At 39.9% G+C, this 27,516-nt stretch overlaps 1 protein-coding gene across 1 annotated transcript in view; it reads left to right on the plus strand.

Moving 5' to 3' along the window:
* cacna1ab (calcium channel, voltage-dependent, P/Q type, alpha 1A subunit, b) overlaps positions 1–27,516 on the plus strand; it is a 158,990-nt gene that overhangs the window by 72,654 nt on the left and 58,820 nt on the right. The window contains exons 13-26 of the mRNA XM_059332310.1: positions 425–537; positions 1,658–1,789; positions 1,900–1,972; positions 3,711–3,831; positions 4,068–4,135; positions 4,596–4,702; positions 6,245–6,398; positions 8,722–9,311; positions 9,629–9,936; positions 10,927–11,059; positions 11,235–11,364; positions 12,597–12,656; positions 13,987–14,093; positions 25,826–25,925. Coding sequence (XP_059188293.1) covers positions 425–537; positions 1,658–1,789; positions 1,900–1,972; positions 3,711–3,831; positions 4,068–4,135; positions 4,596–4,702; positions 6,245–6,398; positions 8,722–9,311; positions 9,629–9,936; positions 10,927–11,059; positions 11,235–11,364; positions 12,597–12,656; positions 13,987–14,093; positions 25,826–25,925 — 2,196 coding nt within the window. The remainder of the gene's footprint in view (positions 1–424; positions 538–1,657; positions 1,790–1,899; positions 1,973–3,710; positions 3,832–4,067; positions 4,136–4,595; positions 4,703–6,244; positions 6,399–8,721; positions 9,312–9,628; positions 9,937–10,926; positions 11,060–11,234; positions 11,365–12,596; positions 12,657–13,986; positions 14,094–25,825; positions 25,926–27,516) is intronic.

A 27,516-nucleotide genomic window follows, 5' to 3' on the forward strand; every position in this document is an offset into this window, starting at 1 on the left:
CGGTGTATTGACTAATTTCAAAGGATTAGGAAATGGAATAATAATCTGAACGAGGGAGACAAGAACTTGCCACCTGTTTTTAATTTTCTTCAAAAATGACATTTTTTTTCTTTACTCAGTTTGCATTTTCTTTTGTTCATTTTGTTAAACTTACACTTTTTAACTACAAAATATTGTCTTTGTTTTATTTTGGTTGACTTCCAATTTTTCTGACCAGTTAGAGCAGCCTGGGTTTTTATGATATGGGGGCTTAAAGAGACAGGAGCTAAAACAGAGTGAGGGTGAATACAGGTTTATTCAGTAGGAAAAGTAAATGACTTAGTGTCATTTTTAACATTAAAATGAGTTAGGTTGTTGCTAGCTTTAAACACCTCAGTGTACTTGGTAGAAAATGACTACTCTATTTGCATGTGTTTGTGTGCAGGTCATTGTGGGAAGTATCTTCGAGGTGGTGTGGGCCACCATCAAACCAGGAACATCCTTTGGAATCAGTGTGCTGCGAGCTTTGCGACTGCTCCGCATCTTTAAAGTCACCAAGTAAGCTTCTCTCTCTCTTTCACACACACACACACACACACACACTCTTACACAAACTCCTACATATGCATGCACATCCATCAGAATGCACAAATGAAATAATGGTGATAATGAGGATCATGATGACAAACTTGAGGTTTTGTTATACAGACATGAAAGATATTTATATTTTTCTGTTTTAATTTGAAAATCTTTTCACTGTACATCTAAACACTTTTTAGGCTTTGGCACTTTGACACTTGTTTGACGCTCCCTTCAGGAGAAGTTTTAATTGGACTTGGCTCACACACATTGTTTCTGGTTGTTTTCTGTACAACTTCTCGGCTCGTCACGACGCTCATTGGACAGATCTCACTGCGCTGGGGTTACCTGGTGAAATAATGAGACTATATTTTGGGGTGATTGTCACCAAGGTTTTAGGGTCAATTCCCGATACATTTAGAGCTGGACAATAAGTCAATATTATTGCAACTGTCTTTAAATGAGACCTCAGATAACAGAGCTCCGGATATCTAGACTTCTTTAACTTTTCTGCTAATCTATTAACAGATATCTTCACATGAATGCAGATACATTTCCAAAGAAGCTATTGAAAAGCTAAATCGTCATCAGACAATAGCAGATGGGCCGATTGAATTTCATGTATTGGACAACTAATGGAGACTAGAACACGTCCAATTCCAAAATCTTGTCCCAGATATCTGTTTCTAGACGGCAGGTGTGACCAGATGTGCCCCGGCTCTGCTTTGTTAATACTACACATGGACTTTTACTGTGGTGAAAGTATCTGAAATAATGAAGAAAAATGATCACTAACTGGAATCCAGGGTTTTAAAATTATTTGAAAAAGACATTGTTCTGCAAATTCTACATTATTTGCACATTTCTGCATATTATGTATAAAAATCAGAATAAAAATACCAGCTCATGATTATTTTGAGATTCAATTTGCCAATATGTTCTATCCCTGTACTGAATATATTCACAATGAATATTTGTAGGTTTATATTCCAAACTCTTCTTTTTCTCTTTTAATGTTTCTCCTTTTGCATTCCCCACGTCTACTCCTCCTCCTCTTCGTCTTCCTCCCGCTCCTTCTCCTCCTCCTTCTCCTCCTCAGATACTGGGCTCCTCTTCGAAACCTGGTGGTTTCTCTGCTAAACTCCATGAAGTCCATTGTCAGTTTGCTGTTCCTCCTCTTTCTCTTCATCGTGGTCTTTGCCTTGTTGGGGATGCAGCTGTTTGGAGGACAGTCAGTATCAGCTCACTTCTCTGTGTTCATATGACATATGACTTCATATTTCTGTCCTTCTTTGTGTTTGTGATTTTAATTCCACTGTCTTCTTTTCCTCATTTTCTCAGATTCAACTTCGATAACGGAACGCCACCCACTAACTTTGACACATTTGCAGCAGCGATCATGACGGTTTTTCAGGTAGGAAAGACAGACTTATAAACAAAGCTTTGTGGTTATGTAAATTAATTATTGGCATGATGTGGCCTGTATTTACTCTTTCATAAGCATCATGAATAGCTAGTCACATTGTCCGCATTTTATTCTGAACACAGATTTTACTACATTTTATTCCTCATCAAAGAATATCATTTGTTTGAGTTTCATGTTATTTCTTTGAACTGTTTATGTGAATAAAAGTTTCATATATTCAGCTAAATAAATTTGAGTGTGACTGAAAAGATAGGTATTTTCCAAACATGACTGTAAACACACTCGTACACACATTCTTTTGGACAGCTGAAGCTCTTTTGGAGAGTGAAATTTAATTATGCTCATTGTTGTCATGTCATCAGTTTGTCAGACGACTTGTTTGGTCCTGACTGTAGCCTCCGTATTTCTGTGTTCTCTCTGCTCACATACAGAGACAGCTTTTGTAAAGAGCCATTTGTGTTGCTTTATTGTCTCTGAGTGACTCAGAGGCCAGCAGTGTGTGTGTGTGTGTGTGTGTGTGTGTGTGTGTGTGTGTGTGTGTGTGTGTGTGTGTGTTTCTGATTCTGTATATGTTCATGCATCAGTGTGTGAGAAGTGTTTCAGGGCATTTTAAAGTTAGAATTTAAAGGTATAATGTGTAAGTTTTCCACATTAAAATGTCCAAAAACAACTGTTGAGATTAACAAATGTTATATATGTTGTTGAGTCTCATATTTACATTATTACAAATGTTTCCAATCATTTTTAATCACAGAAATGTTTAATTTTAATCAAGGTAATGGCCCTTTTCATTTGGTCGCCTGTCATCGGTGTCAGATCCCCTTTGCACATGCATTGTCTGCCAGAAGCAATTAGAATCAACATTTTATCCAGTTTAAATCCATATTTTTTGTATACACGTCAGAGTTTTCAACAATATATTTGAACCAGATGATGGCTTTAACCTTGGTTCTTAAGTTATCGGAGAAACAAGCTGAGAAATCATAAGTGGCAGCTTAGCTCACAGCCCTTGCCAAACACCACCTGAAAAACACAGATTTTTAACATGAAACTGCTTTATTCAATGTTTTACTGGTTTTAATCACCGGGTCCACTTATTTTGGAGAGGAAGAAATGTCTGAGGATAATTCGGCTCCCAATAAAAACCTCCTGAATGCCTGGAACTTAAGTTATCAGAGAAACAAGCTGAGAAAACATCACCAGAAGCTTGGCTCACAGACATCTTTTGTCCACCTAATATCATTGGAGAAACACTAATTTTTAACATGAAACAGATTTATTCAGTATTTTCATCCATTTGTTTTGTAGAACTTGTTGTGCCAACTCTATTTTTTGATAAGAGACCCCAAACTGCAAAAAAATCCATATTTTGAATTTGAAATGCCTTAAGACCCCCTCAGTTACCTCAGTTTTACTCAAATCCTTTGAATTAATTTTATTTCTATGGGGTTTCTTTTCACATGAATATTATCGTTAGTAGCAGCGCTTCAATAAGGAGATAAACAGGTGATTTGAACATGGTTTATTTCGTTTTTATGTGATTATTCAACAGATTTCATACATTTTCTTAGATTTTCAATGTTATCCAGCCCATTCCTTATTCATCAACAAAAAATGGATTAAGTGCTGAAACTACTGAAGGCTTACAGAGCAAAGTCCATTTTATATATTCATATTGATATTCTGTTTCGTAAGAATCTCTTTAACCTCCTGTGTCCCTCTGTAGATCCTGACAGGAGAGGACTGGAACATGGTGATGTACGATGGCATTGAGTCCCAGGGAGGAGTCAACGACAAAGGGATGGTGTTCTCCATCTTCTTCATCGTCCTCACACTTTTTGGCAACTGTATCCTGGCTGCACACTCACATACGCATATAAACATACACAGACTATTCAGTTTTCCTTTCACTTTCTGCACATTTGCGCTTTGCAAATTTGAAGAATGCATATCTACATTTTCTTTTTCCTGTCCTGTATCTGTAAGCCAGCATCTCTATTTTCCTCTGCACTCTGTTCCTCCTGAGAAACTTTCTCTCTGCTTGTCCTTGCATCTATTTTCTCCCTAACGTTTGCCACCACAGACACTCTGCTTAACGTCTTCTTGGCCATCGCTGTGGACAATCTGGCGAACGCCCAGGAGCTCACCAAGGTACAGGATCCAAACTGAAAAAGATATATTCTCCACCCTATTTTAAGACAAAAAAGTATCTTTCATCATATGTATATAATTATATATATATATATATATATATATGATGAAAGATACTAAAGTTACAATTATGTCTTAAAGTTCTGTCAAAAAAATGTATATTGCTGTGGTTTAAAAAACTACAGAACAGTATGAGGGGCTGTATAGTCCATAATTCATTCTTCCCTCTCACATACACATAAAATACCTCTCACATTCACAGTAAACTGTAAACGGTAAAACTATGTATGTGCGAGGGAAGAATGAATTATGGCCTATACGGCCATCATAGAACAGACTTTGTATCACTAAGTTTTTTGTTCTTGGTTGTTTTTTGGCAGTATATTTAAATTCTTATGTGTCAATATTGGAATGTAAACCAAGATCAAGTGACTGAGATTACTTGCTTTTTCTCCAATAGGACGAAGAAGAACAGGAGGAAGCAGCCAATCAGAAGACAGCAATGCAGAAGGCTAAGGAGGTTGCAGAGGTCAGCCCACTGTCTGCAGCCAACCTGACCATTGCAGCGTGAGTATTCACACATAAACACATAATGCAAGACATTTTGCATACACATATTGGACATGAACACAATGATCCATACGCATACAGGCACCCAAATCTCTCCTTTCTCACTCTTTTTGTAAAATTGCACACACAGAGAATGCACTGTTTCTCTCTCAAATCTGTCTTTCCTAAAAACTCATGATTGGCAGGCATTCATGTACACGCTGCACACACACACTCACACACACAAACACCCACCATCACACTCTCCCTGCGTTCTCATCCTCTAAAATATGATTAAGCGATTGTTCTGAGAGTGAAAGGAACAGATTCAGGGCTTTGTGAAGTGAAGAACAGCGAGAGGCGGACAGTCTGTAAAATCTGCTCCTGGCAGCAGAAATGCTGACAATGGGACACATCAAAATGATGCTCACAAAAACCCTGCTGCTCCTTTAGAAGTCACCGGACTCTTCAGTCGCTGCAGCGGGTCTTTGATGGCAAGATTAGAAGATGGTGGTTTTCTGCTTGTCAATTAGATACTAACCTGTCAGTCATTTACTATAACAGGGGTGTTTATGATTTATACAAGTTATAGAATCTAAATGGTGTGTTTGAGCCTGGAGAATTAGCTCACGAGCCTCCTTTCACTCCCAGAACTCAACATGGTAAACCTCCAAATTCTTCTGTCAGGAGCTTCGAACCAGTTTGAGGACTTTAGTGAAGATCTGTTCTTGACAGACGTTGTTCCCAGTCGACGTTAAAGATCTCAGAAGATGCTTTCCACTTTGTTATTTCAGAACTTATCTTCCATGATGACAAAATGTGACACATAAGAAAACTACTTGGGTTTAACTGGATTCACTCGACACTTTTAGGGCTGACAAACTCTTACAGATACCATGAAGATGGACGGATATGAACCTTGAATTTAATACAATACAAGAACTGCATACAGAACTCCATCATGGCCCCTAATAATTTAGATTGAATTTACTGACCTAGCTCACTTCCTGCTTTGGTTGGTTTCAAGGTTGTGCGCCTCACTGCACATGCACATTAATCCCCCCCCCCCAATACCTGCTAAATCCAAAGAGAACATCAGCCATTATGAATTTGTCTATGTGTTAGCCTCAAAAAAGATGAATTTTACTTTTCCGGATGTACTTTCAGGAACAGAAAAAGAACAACAATATCCTCACAAACACTATTAATAAAAGGACAGTGTAATGATATTCAATGTGAAAACGCTGCATGTTTCTTGCACTGCTGGTGAGACTTGAGCTCTATGGATATCATTGTTCAATTTCTCAGGACATTCTTTCTTCACTCACACATTCTACTTGCTGTTACTGTTATGATCTCGCATTTAAATTGCAGCTTGAGTGTACTTTTATTGCCACATTTGCTTGATATGTTTTTGCACGAGGTTCTTTCTGTTCTTTTTAAGGATGTGCTGTTACTACTCACTGTTGCTGCTAACTTCCCACAGGGATCGTACAGTTCCATCCGAACATTTCTGATACTTTCCTCTCTCCATGTGCCCTCTCTCCTTCATCTCAACAGTAAGGAGCAGCAGAAGAACCACATTAAGGGTAACAAGTCAGTGTGGGAGCAGAGAACGAGCGAGATCCGCAAACAGAACCTGATGACGAGTCGTGAAGCGCTCTACAACGAGCTTGAGCAGGAGGACTGGAAGGTGGGAGGGGAAGGGGAGGAGGTGAGGATTCCCCCCCGAAAAAGACACACATATACACATATATATGCAGTCTACTCCTGATATATATGGTGAATATTTGTTGTAAAGTGAGTAGAGTGATAAGATTGGTTATTTTAACCACTTAAAGGGACATTATCATCCATGTTCAGTTGAGGCTCCAGACGTGAGGGCCACAAATCATTTCGCTTAACTTTCTCAGCCAATGGAAATCTCTTGGGTGTCAACTGAAAAAAGTTTTTTTTAAAAGTGCTTTTACATTTGATATTAAATACCTAAAAACATATTCATATTCATACATCTTCATTGTATCATTTAAGGACAAAATGGACCTGTAGGTGCAGAGTTTTTCTGTGTTTGGAAGTTGATGGTTCACCAAAATCCTGGGATGAATTTGTCCTCATTTCACTCTAAATATAGTAAGATGATCTTGGTCTGGGATCATTAAATAGTTCAGTAAATATCAATTTTAGTAATATTTGAGTTTCATCCTAATTAATGGTATTGAAAAAGACGTTAAAGCATCTTTGTGAAAAATCTTATGGTCAGTACGGAAGGTGACCAGTCATTGTTTGGCATTTCTCTGCTTTTCTATAAGAAGACTTCATTAAATTAATTTAAAAAAAACTGGTTGCCTGCCACGTTACCGCTGCTTCACTGTGTTGTTCTGCAGCATTGTTTCAGAAAAAAACAATTGTTTCCAAAGAATAATTTAACATTAAATCTTGTTTTTGCCAACATCCAGTGATGTAGAAGTAAACTCCAGGGTGTGTTTCAGCTGTTTTCCCTAATCACATTATATTTCAGCTCACCTGTCTGTAATGTGCTGTGATCCAACAGTAGAAACACTGGACAAAGACAAGGGCCTGACCTACTTTTTTACTGCTGTGTTTGCTGCACTTCACAGATTGACTCCAGGATGTAATGTCCCTTTAAGCCTGTGAAAAAAGTGTTATTATTGCGCTAGCAGCTGCTATATGGGACGGCTTGAAGCTGCGTGCTTGGGAGCAATGCATTATTAAAGTGGGGCATGCAGAGAAATCCAGAGCTGTACCCAAAGAAGGCAGCGGACTCAAAACTGGAACGGGGCGAAGTGTAATGCACTTCAAAAAAAAAAAAAAAGACATCCAAAAGAAGATGATCAGGAGTCGACTGCATACGGCCCGGCAAACTGGTGTGACTCATGACAATTTTTATTTAAAATTGCTCATGTGGAGCCAAAAACTGTTTGCCGAACCGTGTATATCTGTGGCTCAGGGGAGGGAATGGGGTGGGGGAGATTGTGCAAGTGTTGCAAATTCTGGGTTTATTCTGGGTAAACTGAGGTATAAACTGCTTGAAAGAAGGTCAGAGTTGGCCTTTTCTGTGTCCTTTGTGCCAGTGGGGAAGCAAAATGCTACAGCCTCTGCTTATTAAAAACTATTACAACTCGCCTATACAGATATAGATACAGAGTATGTATGGCAGTCAATGAGCAGTCTCCTTCATTGTCGCAGATGCATGTTTTATTTGTCTAAAATTAGAAAAAGTGCTATACTTTCAGTAGCCTTTGTAGTCACTTAGTAGTATAAACAAGTTTTAAACTGCACAACCAAAAATTAGATAAGATAGAACTTAATCTATCCCAAGAGAAATTCTGGTTCCTGCTGTCTGACAAATCTACCCTAACCTGAAACTCATCATCTCCTCATTATCTCAAATACGTAGACAATAAGTGTATGACTGAATCTCTTACGAAAGAGAAAATGAATGACATCCAAAGCCAAGATACATCGTTCATTGTAATTTATTTGCATGTCGACATGGCTTCATGTCATCCACCAATCAAAACTGACCCCGAGGGCCAGTTCACCCAAATCACCAACAGATTTATTGCCATGCAGATGTTTTATGTGCTAAAGTTTAGAGACGACCAGTCTCTGCAATTTCTGCTGCCACACCAATAGAATGAAGGTCAGTGATAATGAATCTGTGTGCTCAGAGAGTTAAAAGTTGCATTGGAAAAAGTGGAGAAAGCATAAATCATTACAGAAACAATGTCATGATTAGTGTTGATAATCCACAGAAGACATTATGAACAGTTTGCTGTTGATTTCAAACACGGCAAATTAAATTTCCTTCAATTTTATTGTATATGCATGGCAGCAGAAGCTATAGAGGCCTATGTCTCAAAATCAAACTCCCAAACTAACATGCATGGTGAGATTACACCCAGGGTAAGTAGGACAATATGTCTTGATGTGATTTTGGGTGGATCCTTTAAGATGTATGTCAAGTTTTACCAGCACCCACTCATCCCATGTGGCACCTTATTAACCCGACCCAGGTGTCCTACCCACGGAAAGCACGCGGTGATATGAAGACCCATCTGGACCGTCCGCTGGTGGTCAACCCGCAGGACAACCGCAACAACAACACCAACAAGACCCAACCTGGTGAGCTGCCTCTGGACCAGGAGTACCGCCGCCAGGACATCGACCACTACCGCCGAGCCACCCACCACTACCACTACCACCACCATCATCAGAAGGCCACCGGGTCGGACAACGGAGAGACGGGACAGACGGCAGAGACCCGCATGGAGCGCGGCTTGAGTTGCACGTCTCTGGGCAATGTGGAGGGCCAGCAGGTAGAGGAGAGGCACAGCCACAGGAGCCACCGGGGCCACAGGCACAGGAACAGAGAAGGCAGGGAGGCTCGTAGCGTGTCTCCCCACCACAGCGAGGCGGTGGAGGGCAGTAATGAACACAGGAGGTCCCGGCAGCACCGCAGGGCAGCCAGGGAGGGGGAGGAAGGCAGGAGACACAGATCCAGAGGGACAGAAGCAGAGGGGGAGAAAGCTGAGGAAGGAGAGGGACGGAAGACAAGACGGCATCGCCACTGCAACCAGGAGAAAAGAGGTCATCGCACCAGGAAGTGAGTAAAGAAAGGTTTCTTTTCTCTGTGTGAATGTGTCAATTACACCCCAACAAGCATTAAAAGCAAGTTAAGTTCGTCTAAGAAATCAGAAAGTGATTGGTGACAGGTGAAATGTGCAAAGTATATTTTAGTTCCCCCACTTTGTGGCGGGTGATCCAAAAATACAACAGTATGTTCTGTCTGTGTGTGTCTGTATACAGTGCTACATCTGGTGTTTTTGATAAGATGCTCCTTCCATCAATTGATCCATAATCCTTCTTTCATACCTTATTCTTCTCTTTCTACTCAATCTCTCGTCCTTGCTTCTTCATCAGGGAGCACCACAGCACGGGGCCCAACCTCTCCACCACACGGCCCATACAGCAGTACAACGAGGACCTAGACAACTTCCGCAACAACAGCAAGCTGGCCAGTGCCCATGAGCATCCCTACACCCTCCCACCAGATCACCCCGACCACCCAGACCACGTTAACAACCTGCTGAACTGCCGGGACGCAGACACCCACACCCTCCTCCACAGCATGGACAGCCTGATCCTGACCAGCATGGCCAAACCCGAGTACACAAAGATCGACATGCCCCCTGTCTACCCCTACCCCTCCACCAACGCCATCCTGCAAGGTTAGCATCTGGGGGGGTTAGTCATGTATAAAAGAGGGTATCAGTTGGCATATAGACTGTCAAAGTTTCTGCTATATCCAAATAATGGCTAGAATGTATCTCAACAGATATTTTTTAGGCAGAGATGTGGCTACTAGAGTTGAAGGCCGTGTCTTTGGTTGCAATGCATTCTGAGTATATTCCACTCTCTGGCTTTGCATGAAGTCAGGATGTGTTATTTTTCCCATCAGTTATTGATAAAAAACCTGATATTTTGACCCATACTTTGGTTTAAGTCTGATATGTATTTTCCATTTTCGGCATCTTATAAAAGACTGGTATCTCAGTTCCCAAAGGTGTGGTGCGAAACTATATGGACGGTATAAATAACCAAAACATTTTAAAAAACATATTACATTGTCATTGCCGAGGTAGAGCACCTTTAAAACTCTTAGATCTAAAATAAAAACTGTACTGCAGACTGAACAAGTAAATACAGCTCTTAATTAATGTTTATTGATATCTGACTAATCCTTCAACAGAATACTGAAGCAATTTAATATTCCATTTCCAAACAGTTGGGGACATTTCAATGAACAAATGGTCCAACCTAATGCTGTAGAGATCAAGTAGAGATCATATACTGAGATTTAGCTCCAATTATCCAATTGTCTTTTATTAGATCCTCCCTGCACATCTATCAAAGATACATGGGTTGCCACTTGAGTAATTTTCTCACTTCTTGAAGCTATTCTGCAGACATTAATCAACTGTTAAACAACCCATGAAGACTATATTAACTATTGGCATGCCAAATTGCTGCTTTTAAAATCATTGTTTTACTGGCTAACACTGGTGTAAATCCGGTCTCACTCAGTCCTGTTCTGTATACGATGCTGGCGGATGTGTTTCATGTGTTCATCGTCTTGCTTTGGTGGAGCTGACCTCTTTCTGTCTCTTTCTCTGTCCGTCCATTCCTCTTCCACTGTTTCCTCTCTGTTTTTTGCTCAGTGAACAAGAACGCCAACACCGACCAGAAGAAGAACGAGGAGAAGAAGGAGGAAGAAGATGAGGGAGGAGACGAAGATGGCCCCAAACCTATGCCTCCCTACAGCTCCTGCTTCATAATGTCCACCACCAACCCGTGAGTATATCCGGTGTAAAACCCTGTCCAAACACAGCTGTAAAACATTCTCCTAGCTCCTTATTAAGAACATAGAAAAGTTATTGAATATGAACGTTTCTTCTCTCTGTTTAAACAGTTTGTTTTGTGTGCTTCTTTGTGTCAACACGTGAATGCGTCTGTGTGTTTGCACCAGGTTTCGGAAATGCTGTCACTACATCCTGACTCTGAAGTATTTTGAGTTCAGCATCCTGTCTGTCATCGCTATGAGCAGCATCGCCCTCGCTGCAGAGGACCCCGTCTGGCCTGACTCACCGCAAAATAATGTGAGACATCGAGGCGTCTTTCTATCTGACTGCGAATGTTTGTGCATCTATGTGCATCCTTTTGGATATAAAATGTCTCCTAAACACATAAAATATTCCAAAGTAACTACATTTCTGGCAGATTTTCCTAAGGAGACAGGGTGGTTTACCATCTTTAATGAGGTCTTTAATAGAGGTGTGAGTCCCCAGAGGCCCCATGAGACAATTTTATCCCGAAAACTTGGGTCACGATATTATTGCAATTTTAAGCATTTTGTGAACATGTATGGACGACAACAATTGCGTCTTCACCGCTCTGTAAAGCTTCGATACGGCTGTGTTCAGTGTGTTGCAGTGTCTTTAGCATGTAGCTCAAACCCTCGCTTTCCACAACGTTGTATGGCTTAAAGTCTTAGCAAATGAAGAAAGTAATGGATTGTGTTATTTTCTTTGCACGTTCTGGATTGGGAGGCAGCCATGTATATGTAAAGAGGAGAGTTGTGGGAACCCAGAGAGCCTATTTTTATTGAGATAGCATGACGTCAGAGGTCACATGACCGCTTTTAAAATCACCATGAAACATAAAAAATAGCCTAACTTTGCAGCATCAGAACGATAAATATTGATACTTGCCGGCCATGAATTGATATAATATTGCCATGGAAAATATCACGATACTATGCAGACCAGAACTGGGTCGGAGTCTGGGATTCTACATGTTTAAAAATGTCCAATAAGTTTATCTATTGCAGCAAAACATGTAGACATTTTTTTCACATATATTTTCAAGAGAACATGTCTCTTAGTAATCTTTTTCACAGTATTTTTTTTAAATAGCATCACAGATGGCATCATTTGGCAGTTCTTCGGGTTCATTCCAGATGATATATGAAAACCAGCTGTTTTTGGTGAAGCTCTGAGCAAACTCTGCCAGAATAATGTTTTGGGACAAGATGTAAACGTGACAATATATAGCACAGGGCGCTTCCATTGATTATCAGAGTCAGTCAAACTACTATTAATTAGAGACGACGATAAATTTGTATATGACAAATAGATTTCGTTTGGAAATAGAAACTGTAAACAGGATGAAGATTAGGATTAGGCTCTGGTTTCTGTGCTATTGTTTGTCTCTTTGTTAATCTCTCCTGCTGTGTTTCTTCTTTTGTATCTCTTCACTGATTTCTGCTTCTCCCTCTCTCTGTTCTCTCTAGTATGATAATTTTATCTCATGGTGTTGTGTTGCTTTTCAGGTGCTGCGTTATTTTGACTACGTTTTCACAGGCGTCTTCACATTTGAAATGTTGATCAAGGTAACAAGTATCACTGTGTGTGTGTGTGTGTGTGAGAGAGAGAGAGAGAGAGAGAGAGAGAGAGAGTGAGATTGAGTGTGTGTGTGTTGTGTGTGCCTTTGTTTTTGCATAATTGTGTGTCTTTTGTGTCTTCTGTATGTATCTTTTGCGTGCCTATACGTGTATTTTGTGTATTTGTGCTGTGTATCTGTGAGTGTGTTGTTTAAGTGTGTAAGTGTGTTGTTTAAGTGTGTAAGTCACTGTCTGTAAGTCACACCCCCCCCACCATCAGCACTGTCATATAAAGTCACATAGTAATGTGAATAGGTAATAGCAAATGCATAACACAATTCCCTATATAAAAGTGGACATTGTTTAATTTTAATAAAATTTAACTGTTAATATTTAGGTTTGTTTCGCCAATAAACAAAGCTTGCTAGTATTATAACTTATCCATTACTTTCAGTAAACTATTTACTATGTAACTATGTGTTTAGCCATTTCTCCTAACTAACTCCACAGCTTATCCACAACTTTATCTAAATATTTCAACCATTTATCCATTAGACTTAATTTATATGTCAACTGTTTATCCCTTGCTTTGCCTAGCTAACTTTATTAAGCATTTATACATTACGTTTAGCTATTTATATCTTGTATCCATTACTTTCAGTTATTTTAACTTTTTATATATTACTTTTAACTATTTAAACTCTGTATGCATTATTTTTTCAGTATAACTCTTTATCCATTACTTTTAGCTAACTTTTTAAACCATTTATCCACTACTTTTATCTAAATGTTTATAAATTACTTTCAGCTAACCTGCTCCAACTGCTTCTTTATTACTTTTTTACTAACTATATCAATAATGTATCCATTACTTTTAGCAAACTATGTTGAACATTTATCCATTACTCTTTTTTATAATTCATAATAACACTTTTAATAATTTACTTTTAGCTATTTTAACAATTTATCCACTTATTTTAACGATTTCAACCATTTATCCACTACTTTTAGCTCACTATTTTGAGCATTTGTCCCTACGTTTAAATCAATTATTCTAACTATTTCTATTACTTTTCACTATTTCACCTGTTGATCCAATTACTTTTAGCCAATATAATGTTGTGTTCAGCTGTTACAGCTGACCTGAAAGCCCTATGATGATATTATATAAATCATATTATAATTTAAATTTTTTAAATTGGCTCCCCTTGGCAACAGTAGTACCCGTGGAGTACATGTCAGCCTAGCCCTCATTATGAATCACTGTGTGTATCTGTATTCATGTTTGTGTGTCCGTGTGTGTGTATGTGTTGTACTGAGTGTGCTCTGTGTCTTCCAGATGGTGGTGCTGGGCTTGTTTCTCCACCAGGGCTCCTACTTCCGCGACTTGTGGAACATTCTGGACTTTATAGTGGTTAGTGGTGCTCTGGTGGCCTTCGCCTTCACGTAAGTGCCCCCCCTACCCTCCTCTTCATCATCTCCACAACTCTCAACCACACACACATGCACATACACTCACACACTCAAACACACACATTCCACCATCCACAGAAAGACCCTTGTCGCACAGCCTTGTGCGTCCAATACACCAGGCAATGCTGAGCTTTCTCTCCTATCTCCTCAGCCTGCTGTACTGCAGAAATCATCACCTCATGTCCTTGTCTTTTTACTATCTATGCTTTCTGTCTTTCTCTCACTCTGTCCCTGTTTCTCCTTTGTCTTTCTTCTTATGTTGCTTTCTCCCTTGTACTTCTTTGTTCTTTCACTCTTGTACTTCTTCGTTCTTTCACTCTCTTTTCACTTTCTCTCTCTCTCCGCTCTGATCTCGCCTTGTTGTTTTTCTTTGTTTTTTGTTTTCTGTCCGTCTTGGTCCTCTCTTCCTTTCTTAAACTATTTTCTGTAGTCTTGTCATTGTCTCTTCATGTCCCTCCCCTCCTGCAGTCTACCCTTTCTCCATTTCCATATCTATCTCCAAAATCGGTCATCATCACATGGGATCATATCAGCAGGTCTTTCTCTACGTTTCATCGCCACCTTCATCTGGACAACAACTCGTGATCCTTACTAAAATGTTCTCCTAATGTCCTGGATGATCATCACCAACCTCTGTCCTACACTCTAAAAAAGAATAATACAATTTAGCCTTTTCTTGATGATTTTCTGAAATCTTAGATGAACTCATAGTGTACCCTGAGGTACTCCTTGGGCAGTACTTTATTTACGTTTTCGCTTTTGGTTGATAGTTCTTCTGTACTTCAAAGTGAGAAACCCTAAAGTACTAAAAGTGAAATAAGTTTTTAGAGTGTAGAAACACTGTCTTCACCCACCTATCACCCCCTTCAAACCCCATACCCTGCCTGAACTAATCACCTCAATACCACTCCCAAAACACCACCTCCCTTTACTGCCTGACCTAATACAACATAAAGCACCACCTGCTCCTTCTTAACATATTCTTTTTCCCCCAATTTTCCTTGCTCCTGTTCCCTTGTCTCGCCTGTTTTCCAACCCATGCCGCTCTGATATTTCCACCAACTAGGCCGTGAGTCATCCCTTCCTCTTTGCTTGCATCTAAAGTCCTGACTTCGACACCCCCAAACCTTTGCTTACCAACATTCCCCCTAGGCCCTCCACAGCTCTGGTTCCTGCCGATGCGTTCACCTCCTTCTATGTACCTTCAAACCCCTCTTTCATAAGCGCTTCTCCTCCTGACTATCTTTACATTTTGTGCATCTACCAGATTTCTCTACCTCCTCTTCCTTACAGCCGTTTTAATCCTAACATACAGCAAAAACTTAAGTGTGAACTTGCTCCAGCTCCAAACTGGCGTTGCAGAATTCATAGCTCATCAAAGTCAGTCCTATTTCTACTGCCAAAACACCCCCTATCGTTATAAAACGAGGGGATTTGAATAAAAAAAACCCAGCAGCAAACACATTTATTTACTGGTTTTTCTTAAAAAAAAATTCACAAAGTTGCTCCTCTTGCCACATCTGACAATTTATGTCAGGACAAATTTACTAGCTGTATATTAGGAGGTGTCCCACATTGCTCCCTGGCTTGCCATTATCCCCACTTAACCCCAGCTTCCACCCTTGTCTAAATAAAACTCCTATAGTCCGTAATTAACCCTTCTGTTCTTCCAAACTCCACCACACACATCTTTCAACCCCACCTCTCCAACAACCATTAAAGCCAACGTCCTGCCTCCAACCCAACCCAACCCAACCCAACCACACCCCCCCGCCTCTTCACCCTCCCCCGCCCTCCGAGCTGGAGGTCCCTGACGGTCAATCCGTGGGGGTGAGGGCGCCCCAGACACCTTTAACCCTTTAAGTGCCCAGGCTATCTGTTCGCCACAGGGAGGAAACCCGCCATGGCGCAACAACCTCATCCCCTACTCTCTCTTTTACCCGCACACACGCAAGCACAAACACACATAACCATTCGTCGTTCTGACCATGTTAACGTACCCGGAGGCTCAGGTATTTAACTCTCCTTCCTCTGCACGACCCGGGAAAGTCAGACTGAACGTGGGAGGGAAGGAGGAAGGCATGCTGGGGCAGGGTGTAGTGGGTGGAATGACTTGTTTTTTATGCTGAGGCAATATATAGAACAATACATATGAATTAAATATGTATGATATATGCAACTGGAGGGGCTGACTGTCTGTTTGTCTTAAAGAGAAAAATACAAAAGAGTGAGTGAGAGTGAAAGGAGCTTGTGTGTGCATCCTCCTCAGCTCTGTGGATGTCCGGTGCATGTCTGCCTTGGTGACTGCATGAACACGACATGTGATGCAGTAGACAGCATCATTCAGAACTATGGTTACGATGTTCGGAGTCAGTCGCGGGCAAAGAATGTGCTTAAATATGTTCTGTGAATCTTAAGAGCAAAGAGGGACTGTCAAAGTGTGTTCAGATTGAATGCAGAGCAACTTTTAGAGTCGATGGAAATACGCAATAAATAATTACGTGCAGATTTGCTTGAGGTTGCATGAACTGAGTTCAAGATGTGCAAGTTGAAATTTATTTTTTATTCTCATTATTTTTTTTAAAAATTGTTACAAATGTATAGTTTAATTTTTAGAAAACATGAATTGAGTTCTGAAGACAAGCTGGGCACTGTAGTTTTTAACAAATGTCACTAAAACAGGAGTAAATACTGCATTTGTCACAAAGTATTGCATTTTTGGTGTGTAAATGAGCTTATGTAGCAGCAAGGCAGTATATCTGAATACCTGACTCTTTACACAGGGCATTTATTGCATGTCTGTCCGTACTGAACAACGGTCCCTCCTCTCTCCCTCTGAACAGAGGGTCTAATGACAGAGGGTGGGTTACACAGTGTAGTTATAAAGCCTCTCGAGAGAAACTTGTGATTTGTGGAATTAGGCTAAGTAATTAAAATTGACTTGACTTCCGTTGAAATAAATTATAGTCCCTAACATACAGTGCAATGGTAGGCTAGTAGGATTATTTACTGGCTTTGATCTTAATTGGGATTTTTTTTAGACTATTACAAATTTGTTTGACTTTAATGTAACAAAGAAAGAAAATAATTAAGAAACAGTTGGAAAATAAAAGGTCCTGGGCTTCCTCTTAAATTTTGAGATCAATTTCAGTCTGAGCTGCATAATTAGTCCATTGATCTAATCCAGTAGTACTATGAAGAATATAATCAAATCAAACCAAATCAAATAGTCTTTATTGTCATTATATAGGCAACTATACAATGAAATTGAAAGTGCCACTGCATAAGGTGCAAAGTTATGGCAGCAACATGAGTAAAAACATTTAAAAATACCGAGCTAAACAAGGACAAAAAACAGTACAACGACATGTGATGTAATATTATCTAAGTATAAAATAAATATATATTATTACTTATATATGTAATATAAGTATATAAATAAATAAATGACTACTGAAAATGCTATAATTTATAGATGAGGTAGATTGTATGTTTTGCACATATTTACAATTGTATTGCACATGTCTGTTTTATTGCACATTTTAATTAATGAATTTATTTATTTATTGAATTTATATGAATTATTTATGCAACACCACCCCCACCACTTGTGGACCAAGGGGACCCTTGTGTAATTGGTGAACTGGCACAGCGTCAAACATTTTCAGCTTTTGACTGCTTTATTTTCTCACATTGGAGGCCAAGCTTTGAAAAAGGAGGAGATTTGCATTTCCTAAAAATAAAATAAAATTAAGGTAGACATCGATATTGAAATGTGTGCAACAGTAACATCTCAAGACAGAAATGTGAAGTAACTAACTAACTCGCACACAATGGCCCTCATTTATCAAGCGAGCGTAGAAACGAGCGCAGATCCGAGTGTATATTTGGTCTTACGACAGGGTTCACGTGTGATTTATCAAACGATCGTATCTCTCCAATCACAGCGTAAGAATGATCGGCTGTTGATAAATGTGGCGGCTCGAAACATGCGTAATTTAAATACCACGCCCTAATATATACCCGATTCAGAAGACTCGCCTTCAGAGTTTACGACACCGAAGGGCGCAATACGGCCAAAAAGAGGATTTTTTCACCCTCTAAACTCAGCTTTATTAGCAAAGTGCACCGTTACAATTAACAATAGGGGCAATATAGACATATTAAAGAAATACGCAGCGACGGAGGTTTATGAAATAAAAGTACTTATAGTTATAAACTCAAACAAGTTCACTGAATATTTTACATTTGGAGCACGGACTTAACAGTTTTCAGCTTTTTGGTTGAAGGAGGTAAACAATGTTTTAAAGTAAGTTTTAATTCTAAAAGAAGAGGAATTTCTCAGTCAGAAAGTGAAACGCTGACGTCCAACAGCTGCAACACAACAAACTGGATTTGTTTGGAAATCAGTGGTGCTGTCAGCAGAGTAGCGGACTATTAAACTCCCAGCGAGGTTTGAGTAATTACATTGTGATATATAAAGCCTAATAATCTATATAATATCCGAATATTGCTATTATTATGATGGAGAGATATTATTCACCTCTTTACATTTACTAATAATAATGTCCTAGTCAGAGGAACGTGTGACAGCGCTGATTGGAAATGTTTCTATTCGGGCAGCACCGCTGGTGAAGGAGACGCTGACGCTCCGGTGTCGGAGCTGGATAATAATAATAATAATAATAATAATAATAACAACAGTAAACAGCAGAAGACAACAACATTTAATATCCTCGGCTGGTATTCTGTTTAAAGAATTTCACGATTGCAGGGTGTATTTATTTTTGGATGATGTTTCAATGATAAATGATGTAGTCTAAACATGTTTTGCTTTGTCACTATTAAAAATCAAAACACCACTGAGTTTTATCAGCTCCAGGCATCGATACAATAGTCTAAGATCAATTCTCCGACTCAGACGTGTGCACTTCACGCTGACTCAAATTTGCGTACACGAGCTGAGAGCAGACGTGAGATCTGATCGTACCGTCCGCTTACGTCCAAATTGATAAATGCCGAGGCTTGCGTAGAAATCATCTTACGCCCACCTTACGCTCACTTTCTGACGTACGCTCGTTTGATAAATGAGGGCCAATGTCTTGCTAATACCTTTTTTCTGCTCCAAACAACAGTAAAACTGGAACGGTCCTCATTGTCTAAGACTAACACAGAGTTTTCTTTGAAGTACTTACAGTCCAGGTCAGCCAGCCACAATTGCAAAACTAGCAAAAAAGCATATTGTTCTACTTCTCAAAGGCGGATTCAGCTCAGTCTCTCTTTGCACTCAGAACACACGACACCTGTGTTTTTAAGAGCTTCTGTAAGTTCAAGTCCTGTTCTGAATGTTATTGTCACAGTGCGTTCACACTGTCAGCAACTAAGAAACTTCAGCCAGCATTTACAGTTGTTGACCTGCTTTCTTGATAATCACAAGAACTGTTATCACATATAACTTTGTCCAACAGCATCATATACAGCCATTATATGTCCTGCATACAAATAACCAACAGCATTTTAGCTATTGGACCTTATTGGAATGGTTGCTTACAGTCTGAATGCAGAGTGAACAGTGTAAACCAACAGCAGAAAGTAAATCAAGCAGAAACAGGATGGGGAAGGTGCACATACAAGTCTTTTTTTAGGTGAAGTTTTCAGGAGACAGGTGGTATGAATTAAGAGCGATATTACTTTGGTTAAACATTTCACACCTGTGTCAAAGATGACTATTACTGTATCAGATCTACCAATAGCATCAGCACCAGTTACTGCAAATTATCATCCAATGCACACTTAATTATGTGACTTTTTTTTTACATACAGTAAAACAAAAGAATCAAACCAGCTCCAGGTGGACTGATAATCCATAAATACACAGCGATAAGTGAAATTGTCCAATCAAAGTGAAATATCTGCTCAAAACAGTGAAAATCAGTTGAAATCACTCCACTGCTGCACCCTCCACAGCATGCTTCCCTGCAGAAATAAGGATGCCTCCTCCCCTCCTACACTGGTCCCCTTCCCTCCCTCGCCCTCTCACTTTCTTAGTCGCCCTTTTTGCTCCCTTTTCAGGATGCTCTCTGATAATCCCCCTCCACCCCTTTCATCTTTGCCTCTTCTCTCCACCCTTCCTCGCTCTCCATCTTCTCTCCTCCTTTGCCTCCTTGCTCCCACCATCTGCTCTAGGGCTGAGCTACAGTACAGTTTCGCTTAAGGGGCAAAGTCTTCACACACACCTTTGAAATCTCACTGTGACGCATGACATTGTTTCAAAGCAGGTACATGACAGAACCATTGTACGGAGGGGAGTTTTAGCATGGTCGGAGTGCAATGGCTTCGTATTTCTATGGGTTTTTGAAACACAACAATTGCGCTTCTGGCTCCCTTCATCCTCCAGTTTAATGCTGAATGAAAAAAAAGTGATTTAGAACTGCATGCAGTATTAGTACTCTGTGAGAATGCTTTCCTTCGTACTGACGGTGTGCGTGTATGGGACAATACACACAAATCCTGGTTTCTTGAGTCTCCACTCATGATGGCTGTCCTGAGTGTATGTGCTCTAACATGTCAAGAAAACCTGGAACCGGTTCCTTGTTAAGATTTAACGCCTTCTTCTTCCCCTGTGCAGATGTGCATGCAAAAGAGCTTTGATAAAATCCCACTAGATGATTGCAGATCTAATGAGGGCAATTTGTGCTGTAGGCCCGGTCTAATTGATCATTATGGTGTGATAAGATAAGAATCGGTGTAAATGGATGCAGCAATCGAGTTTCCTCTTCCAACCGTGAAGGTAATTCTTCATAGAGCTGGTAGCACAGCAGGCCACAGCAGAAGACAGCCAGGAGGGGGAGAGGGTTTCACATCTAGATTGTCAGCCACGGGCCAGATTCACAGAAGTGCTCTTATTATAGAGCTCAAGAAGTTGCAGGAGAATTATTGTTTGGATGTTTTTTTAAAGGTAATTGTTCTAAAATCTAGTTCTCGTGGATTTAACTGTAGTAGGAAAGAAATGGAATGAGGGGCAATGCTCAGTTCATCTAAAAAAAAAAAAAAGCATTTATTCTACATTAAATAATAGTAGATGTAAGGTGACTTACTGAACTTTTTTTACTTCTAAGATAATATAAATGATTATCTTCAAGTCAATTTATTTTTTCTAGAAATTAACTAGTATTTGTACCATAACTTATCAAATGAATGCACTGTAATTGCTAGATGTGGCATTATAACTTCTATAAACCTATAGTATTGTGTAAAAGCTGCCATTATCAAAATGTGTCTGCAGTCTAAATTGATCAAAACAAAAACAAACTTTTTAACAATGATAATGCAACTTTACTTACAATATCTGGATGTTTGATTTTCATATTGATATTTTATATACTTTTTGAACAGGCCCTGTTCAATGTGATTTACATCACTAATATTTATCAAATTTTATTTAAATCAGGCAGAAAACAAATTGTCAATTGTCAATTCAACTTTCTTGAAACTATATAAATATACAAACAATGGGTGGCCAACTGCCTTTCTATCAATTGGTCCATGTGGTTGGATTTCTGAAGATATGATGACATCAGCAAATCACCAAAATAGATGACTAAAAAGTCCTGCATATGTTCTTTGTCCCTACCCTCAAATACGACCCACGGGAGCATTTCTAAAAAAAAAATAGAGCACATCCTTATACAACGTAAAGTTTGCTGCAGTTTCATTGAATTTAGTCTACAAAACCACTTCTCTAAGGTTTGGGGAAAGAACTTCCAGATTAGGCGTTATAAAAGACAGTTTAAAAAGTAAGTAAATGCATTTAAATGCCAGAAGTGAAGTGGTTAGGAGGAAGATGTGACTACTGGAAGTGACATAGTTCAGTAAAAACGTGATGCAGAAAGTTAAGTTTGTTGTATCACATTGTTTACTTTGTTTTACATGGGACACAAAAGCCATTCTCCTGGGTGAAAGTCATCCAGCAGACCTTCCGCCCACCCTTAGTGCAACTTTTGTGTTTTATACTCCACCTCTGTGTCATTTATACTTACTACAGTAGCTACAGGGCAGGGGAGGACAGCCTTAAACGTAAATATGGGTCGTATTAATCTGCTAGAAATGGCCTGTGGGGGCATATTTTAGGGGAGGACATATTAATAATGTTAAGCTTAACTTTTTCATTGTTAGCTTTGTTAAATTTCCTTAAATATCCAATCAAACCGCACTCTGTATTCAAAGGACGTTGCCTTGGTTGTGATCTGATCCATGCTGTTACCAACGTCATGGTCTCATAAAGACAATAAAAGCACATAAAATCAATTCATGTATAATTTTCTTTTCTTTTTTTTAAGTGACCTTTTTAAGAAACCTACTAGGTGCTCTGATCATTGGCAGTGAGAAGAACTTGTGCAGTATACACTAAAATACATTACGTAGAGCTTACATTATGTAATTACAAATTTAGGAGACAGGTATGTAGACATCCCATCCAGTTGTCATGGAGACCAGAGATGGATGTGAGGGAGTCAGTGTGTATAAAGTACGGGTGTTAGTGGGTGGGGGGTTTTCTAAGATTTGGCCATCTTGCTGTCCTTCCTTCTTTGTCTGTCTCTCATATGGATGTGTTTTTCCCTGTTTCTACCAAACCCCCTCTCTCTTGTCTTGTGTCTGTCTTTGTTGGTCTTTCTCTATCAATGTGTGTCTCTGTGTGTGTGTTTGTCTTTCTATGTGTTTTCCTTCCCTTCCTCCTCCTCTTCCTCCTCCTCCTCTGTCTCTGTCGCTGTCTTTCTCTCTGTCGCTGTCACTGATTCTCGCTGTCTCCACCTTCGGTGAAACTCAACAGGAGCAGCACCCGGTAAAGTTCTTCCTCTGTCCTCCTCCTCCTCCTCCTCCTCCTCCTCCTTCGCTCTTTTCCCTGCGCTACACCACCGGATCAAATTGGCTTCTCTCTCTTTCTTTCTTTGTTCTTCTGGTCGTTCGTGCTCATTCTCGCCGTATCGTAGCTCATCGTTTTCTTCACCACATGTCACAGAAAGTCATCCAAACAATACAATGTTTTCCAAAGTGATACTCAATCACAGTCTATCTTTTGGTTATCAAACCGTAAAGCCCTGAAAGCTTGAAAGGTGGCAGTAAAAGCTGTGTAGTCCTTCACACTTTAGGGATGTGGCTGTGGTTCAATGAGCTACAAAAACAACAATAACTTTGCAATAGTCCATCTTTGTGTTCAGTAGGTTGACTAATTTTTACCTAAATTAGGCTGCTATCCTGCTTTTATTCCAATAATCATGAATTATTCTGCCATTTTTCTGTGCAGCTGTATATCACATATCAGTATGTCCCGTTTATGCTCTTCTATTGATCAAGAAATCTGGCTGCCAGGAGTCTTAAGTCCCGTTCTGACGAGATACAGTGATACTTAAAAAATGCAACAGGTTTTCATCAGTGTGGGTGTGTTTCTACATGTTCAAGGGAGAAGATGAAATACAAAATTAAGGTTCATATAAAGTAATATGTCTCTGGGTTTGAAGGCGTTTATAGCAACATGCCAAGGATATTAATACACCCACATTATAGAAGATGTACATTAGGCTTTTGGCTAAATCAGGGCATGTTAATGTCACTGAATAATGTGTAAAATACAGTAAATAAATCAATAGACGTAAGGTATGCACAAGACATAGCACACCAGCTAATATTACTTACTAGTTCAACAACAAGAAGGCCAGATTACTGTCTGTTTTGCGGCCTTTTAGTAAGTGAAGATCTCTGAGAGCCAGTCTGAGATTTAAACTTGTCCGGCAGCCTCTTGATCGGTCATTCTGCCGCTTCTTAGGGAAAAGCAAGAAAACATTATTCTCCATAATCTATGATCCAGTTTTACCAAAATTATTGACAAAGCTGGTGATGTGTGATTCTGACAGCAGTTCATACCCGCTTAGTGGTGTACCAGTTTTAAATGAGAATACAGTGACATGCTATATTCTATACTTGAACATGTTGACCATATGGATGAACAGCAGAATGTCTGGTGGAGCAGCATGCAGCAGGACCAGGACTTTTTTTCTCCTACCATGAAATCTTCCACTGTTGGCATCAATTGTAGACATGAATCCAAGCTTGATGAAGGACGAGAGTACAGTATAGAAGTATCGAAGCCTTTTACAGCCACCTTTTACTCCTACAGGTGTTGAGTGTTTGATACTGTGTGGAGTATCACCTCAGTTTTAGTCAGTTCATTCGGGGTGTCAGAATGCTAAAAAAAGGGGCACTAACAATACTCAATACATCAATCGTGAGACTCAAAGAGCTCTTTGCCTTATCGTTATGCTAGTGAGTATGTGTTTATGCGTGTGTGAGTTCCTGTGCGTGTGTGTGATGTTTTTAATTCTTAACACCTATGACCTTACCGGGCTTTACTCTAATACTCCCGAGCTGCTCTGATAGAGAGACCTCAGTCTCTACTCAACTTCAAAGGAGGAAGGCCTATTGATTATTGATTGAGTCTCACTCACACACACGCAAACCCCCACATGCATACACGTAGAACTTCCAAGGCTCAGACTCAATCAATCAGCCTTGAATTGAATTGTCTTACGTTTTCTGCCACGGGAACTGAGTTCATAGTTAAAGAGCAAGCCTTGATGGACGACCTCTCTTCTGCTCGGGCTTGGCAGGCGTCCAATCGCCTCCTGCCTTGTTTTTTTTTTAAAAAGGCCCATCCACTTACAGTAAAGATCAAGTCGGCTATTTACTCTCTTGACACCACAATTTTCCTCACTGATATTGGTTTATGGCCATACAAATCATGAGCAGAATGTTCAGTTGTGGGGTTTGCAAGCGCATTAAAACATACGACCAAAGGAGCTTGTCTTTGGGCCCTAAACCGTTTCCTCCGGCCGCTCTCATGGCTCGTTTGACGCCAGTGGTGCAACGTGTTTTGTTTGTGTTACAACATGTGATTTTGTGTTCTGCAAGCGACATCACATGTCCTGATAGTCTCACATAGCCTCCTGTACTTGTCTCCTTTGATTCAGGTTGCAGTCCTGACCTGAGGATTAACAAAAAATACAGAATCATTTTCTAAAAATCTGGATTTTCACGAAAGGAAGCTATGTGAAACCTATCAGAATCAGTTCATTTAGTGTCTCCAAATTCAGGATTATCTTAACATAATCCTAGCCATGTGGTACTTAGAGTTCACGCTTCATGATTCCACATATAAAAACTCCCATTTCTTATGAAGAACCGAACAGCGAATTTCACTGAAAAAGAAAGAAAGAGGTTTGGCTGGGCACTCTGCCGGGAGATGCCTGTCAATATGGAATGAGTGAATGTCTATTATTGTGGTGGAGATTATAATGATGATGATGATGATGATGATGCTTCTTGATGTCCATGAAACCAAATGGTCACGCAACTGATCGCTTTCCCTCCCACCGGTTTCATGTTTGACGTGCACTTCAACGTTTCTTTTCTCTGCAGAAGAAGAGATGCACACTGATGCAGTGTACTCTTTTATACAAGATGACTGCAAGTGTCACATCATGTGTGTTTGTTTTAGATTGTCACTGTAGAGGTTATGTTTAAGATAAATTCAACTACATTATATTAGAGGGTGTGGTAAGAGCCCTTAAAGACTGGTCCATCACTTCACCCCTTCACTCTTCTCTGTAACGCTCCTCTGACATTGCTGTTGTTCGTTGGCTGAACTCTAGGGGGAGCAGCAAGGGCAAAGACATCAGTACCATCAAGTCCCTTCGTGTGCTGAGGGTGCTGCGTCCTCTGAAGACCATCAAACGACTCCCCAAGTTAAAGGTAGGGCTCAGCTGGCCTTCACTGCAGACATGGATTTTAGTTTTCTAGAATAAGTCATGATAAGTCAGGTGAACAAGGTTGGTCTCATTTCAAAAGCTCCTCTAAATGTGGCTCGAAAATCAAACATTCTCTTGAAAGAATTTGGGGCACAACAGGTTTTGGGTTTATCACAATTTACTGAATTCTTTAAAAGACTACTACTACCAACACTTGCACAGATGACACTAATCTTATCTTCCACCTTTAAGCTGTGGTGATGTAAAGGTTCTATGTGCCGGAGGAAGATTTCTGTAAATAATCCACGTTTTAGAATTTAGAGCTTTTTTGCTGTCATGGCTACATTTTACATTTTACTCACTGTGGCCTTGTATTTCACTGAAATATATAAGTCCTGCAGCTCTATGGAATCAGTGAAATGATGGCTAGAAGTGGGAATAACTCAGAAATGTGCAGAATAACAGTTATAACTAGAAAATTCCCTCTGAGGAAATTTTGAAAGGGCCACGGGGGCTACTGCCGGTGTGTGTACACTATGATGAGACTCTTCAGAGATTTCAAACTATACCCTTTAACCTCAAAATGTGTGTGTGTGTGTGTGTGTGTGTGTGTAGCGAAAATCGCATGAAGTTACCTGTGTGTGTGTGTGTGTGTGTGTGTGTGTGTGTGTGTGTGTAGCGAAAATCGCATAAAGTTACCTGTGTGTGTGTGTGTGTGTGTGGGTGTGGGTGTGTGTGTGTAATTAAAATAACATAAAGTTACCTGTGGGTGTGTGCGCTCGCGTGTGTGCGTGTGTGTGTTTGAAGCATGTGTATGCATGTGTGAGGAGTGTGAGCGCTTACGCGCATGTGTGTGTGTGTATCTGTAACTGTAATCACATCAAAGATCAAAGGCAATCAGATCAAAGCAATCAACAGAATTAACTGCACCTGACAGTGACAGCAGCCAGAGGTGAACAGAGGTCCAGAGGTGGACTGGAATTTCTGGCCTCGAACAGAAAGCATTTTGGCAAAACCATCATTGATCCGACTTCACTTTGAGTGTCCTGAGTTCTTCCTGAACCTCTACATATGTTTTTTTTTTAAGAAAAATGAAAAAATAGCTTTGTTAGAGCGATCTAAAAAAACAGTTAAATCTCACTTTTTCCGAAATCTTCCTGCGTTTTTAATATGGGACCCAATGAGGCTGTTGGTGGTTTTGGTGGCGCATCTTTGCGTCGTACGCCCAAACTATAACTCTGACAGCTTTACCAGAGGATTGTGAGTGAGAAGACAAATTTTCCTACATTTCTATGTATAAATTATTTCTGTAGAGTGGAATTTGCGGCCTGGAGCGCAGTTTTCAAATTTATTTTTTTACAGTTTTACCTCTCCCTCTACACTCTGAGCGATGACATCACACACTCTGACACGAACATTCCGTGCAATACACACCCATTATAATCTCAGAATTTCTCCAAAAATGATCATGGTCATTGAACAGGGATTGATAAAAAACTATATGACCTATCGAAACGTGGATTAATACACCGATACACAAGACTTGCCTCTACTGTTTAAAGTTTAAATGGAGTCGCTAGGTGAAATTATGCCGG

This window comes from Centropristis striata, chromosome 1, assembly GCF_030273125.1.
Source record: "Centropristis striata isolate RG_2023a ecotype Rhode Island chromosome 1, C.striata_1.0, whole genome shotgun sequence".
In the NCBI taxonomy this organism is placed as follows: domain Eukaryota; kingdom Metazoa; phylum Chordata; class Actinopteri; order Perciformes; family Serranidae; genus Centropristis; species Centropristis striata.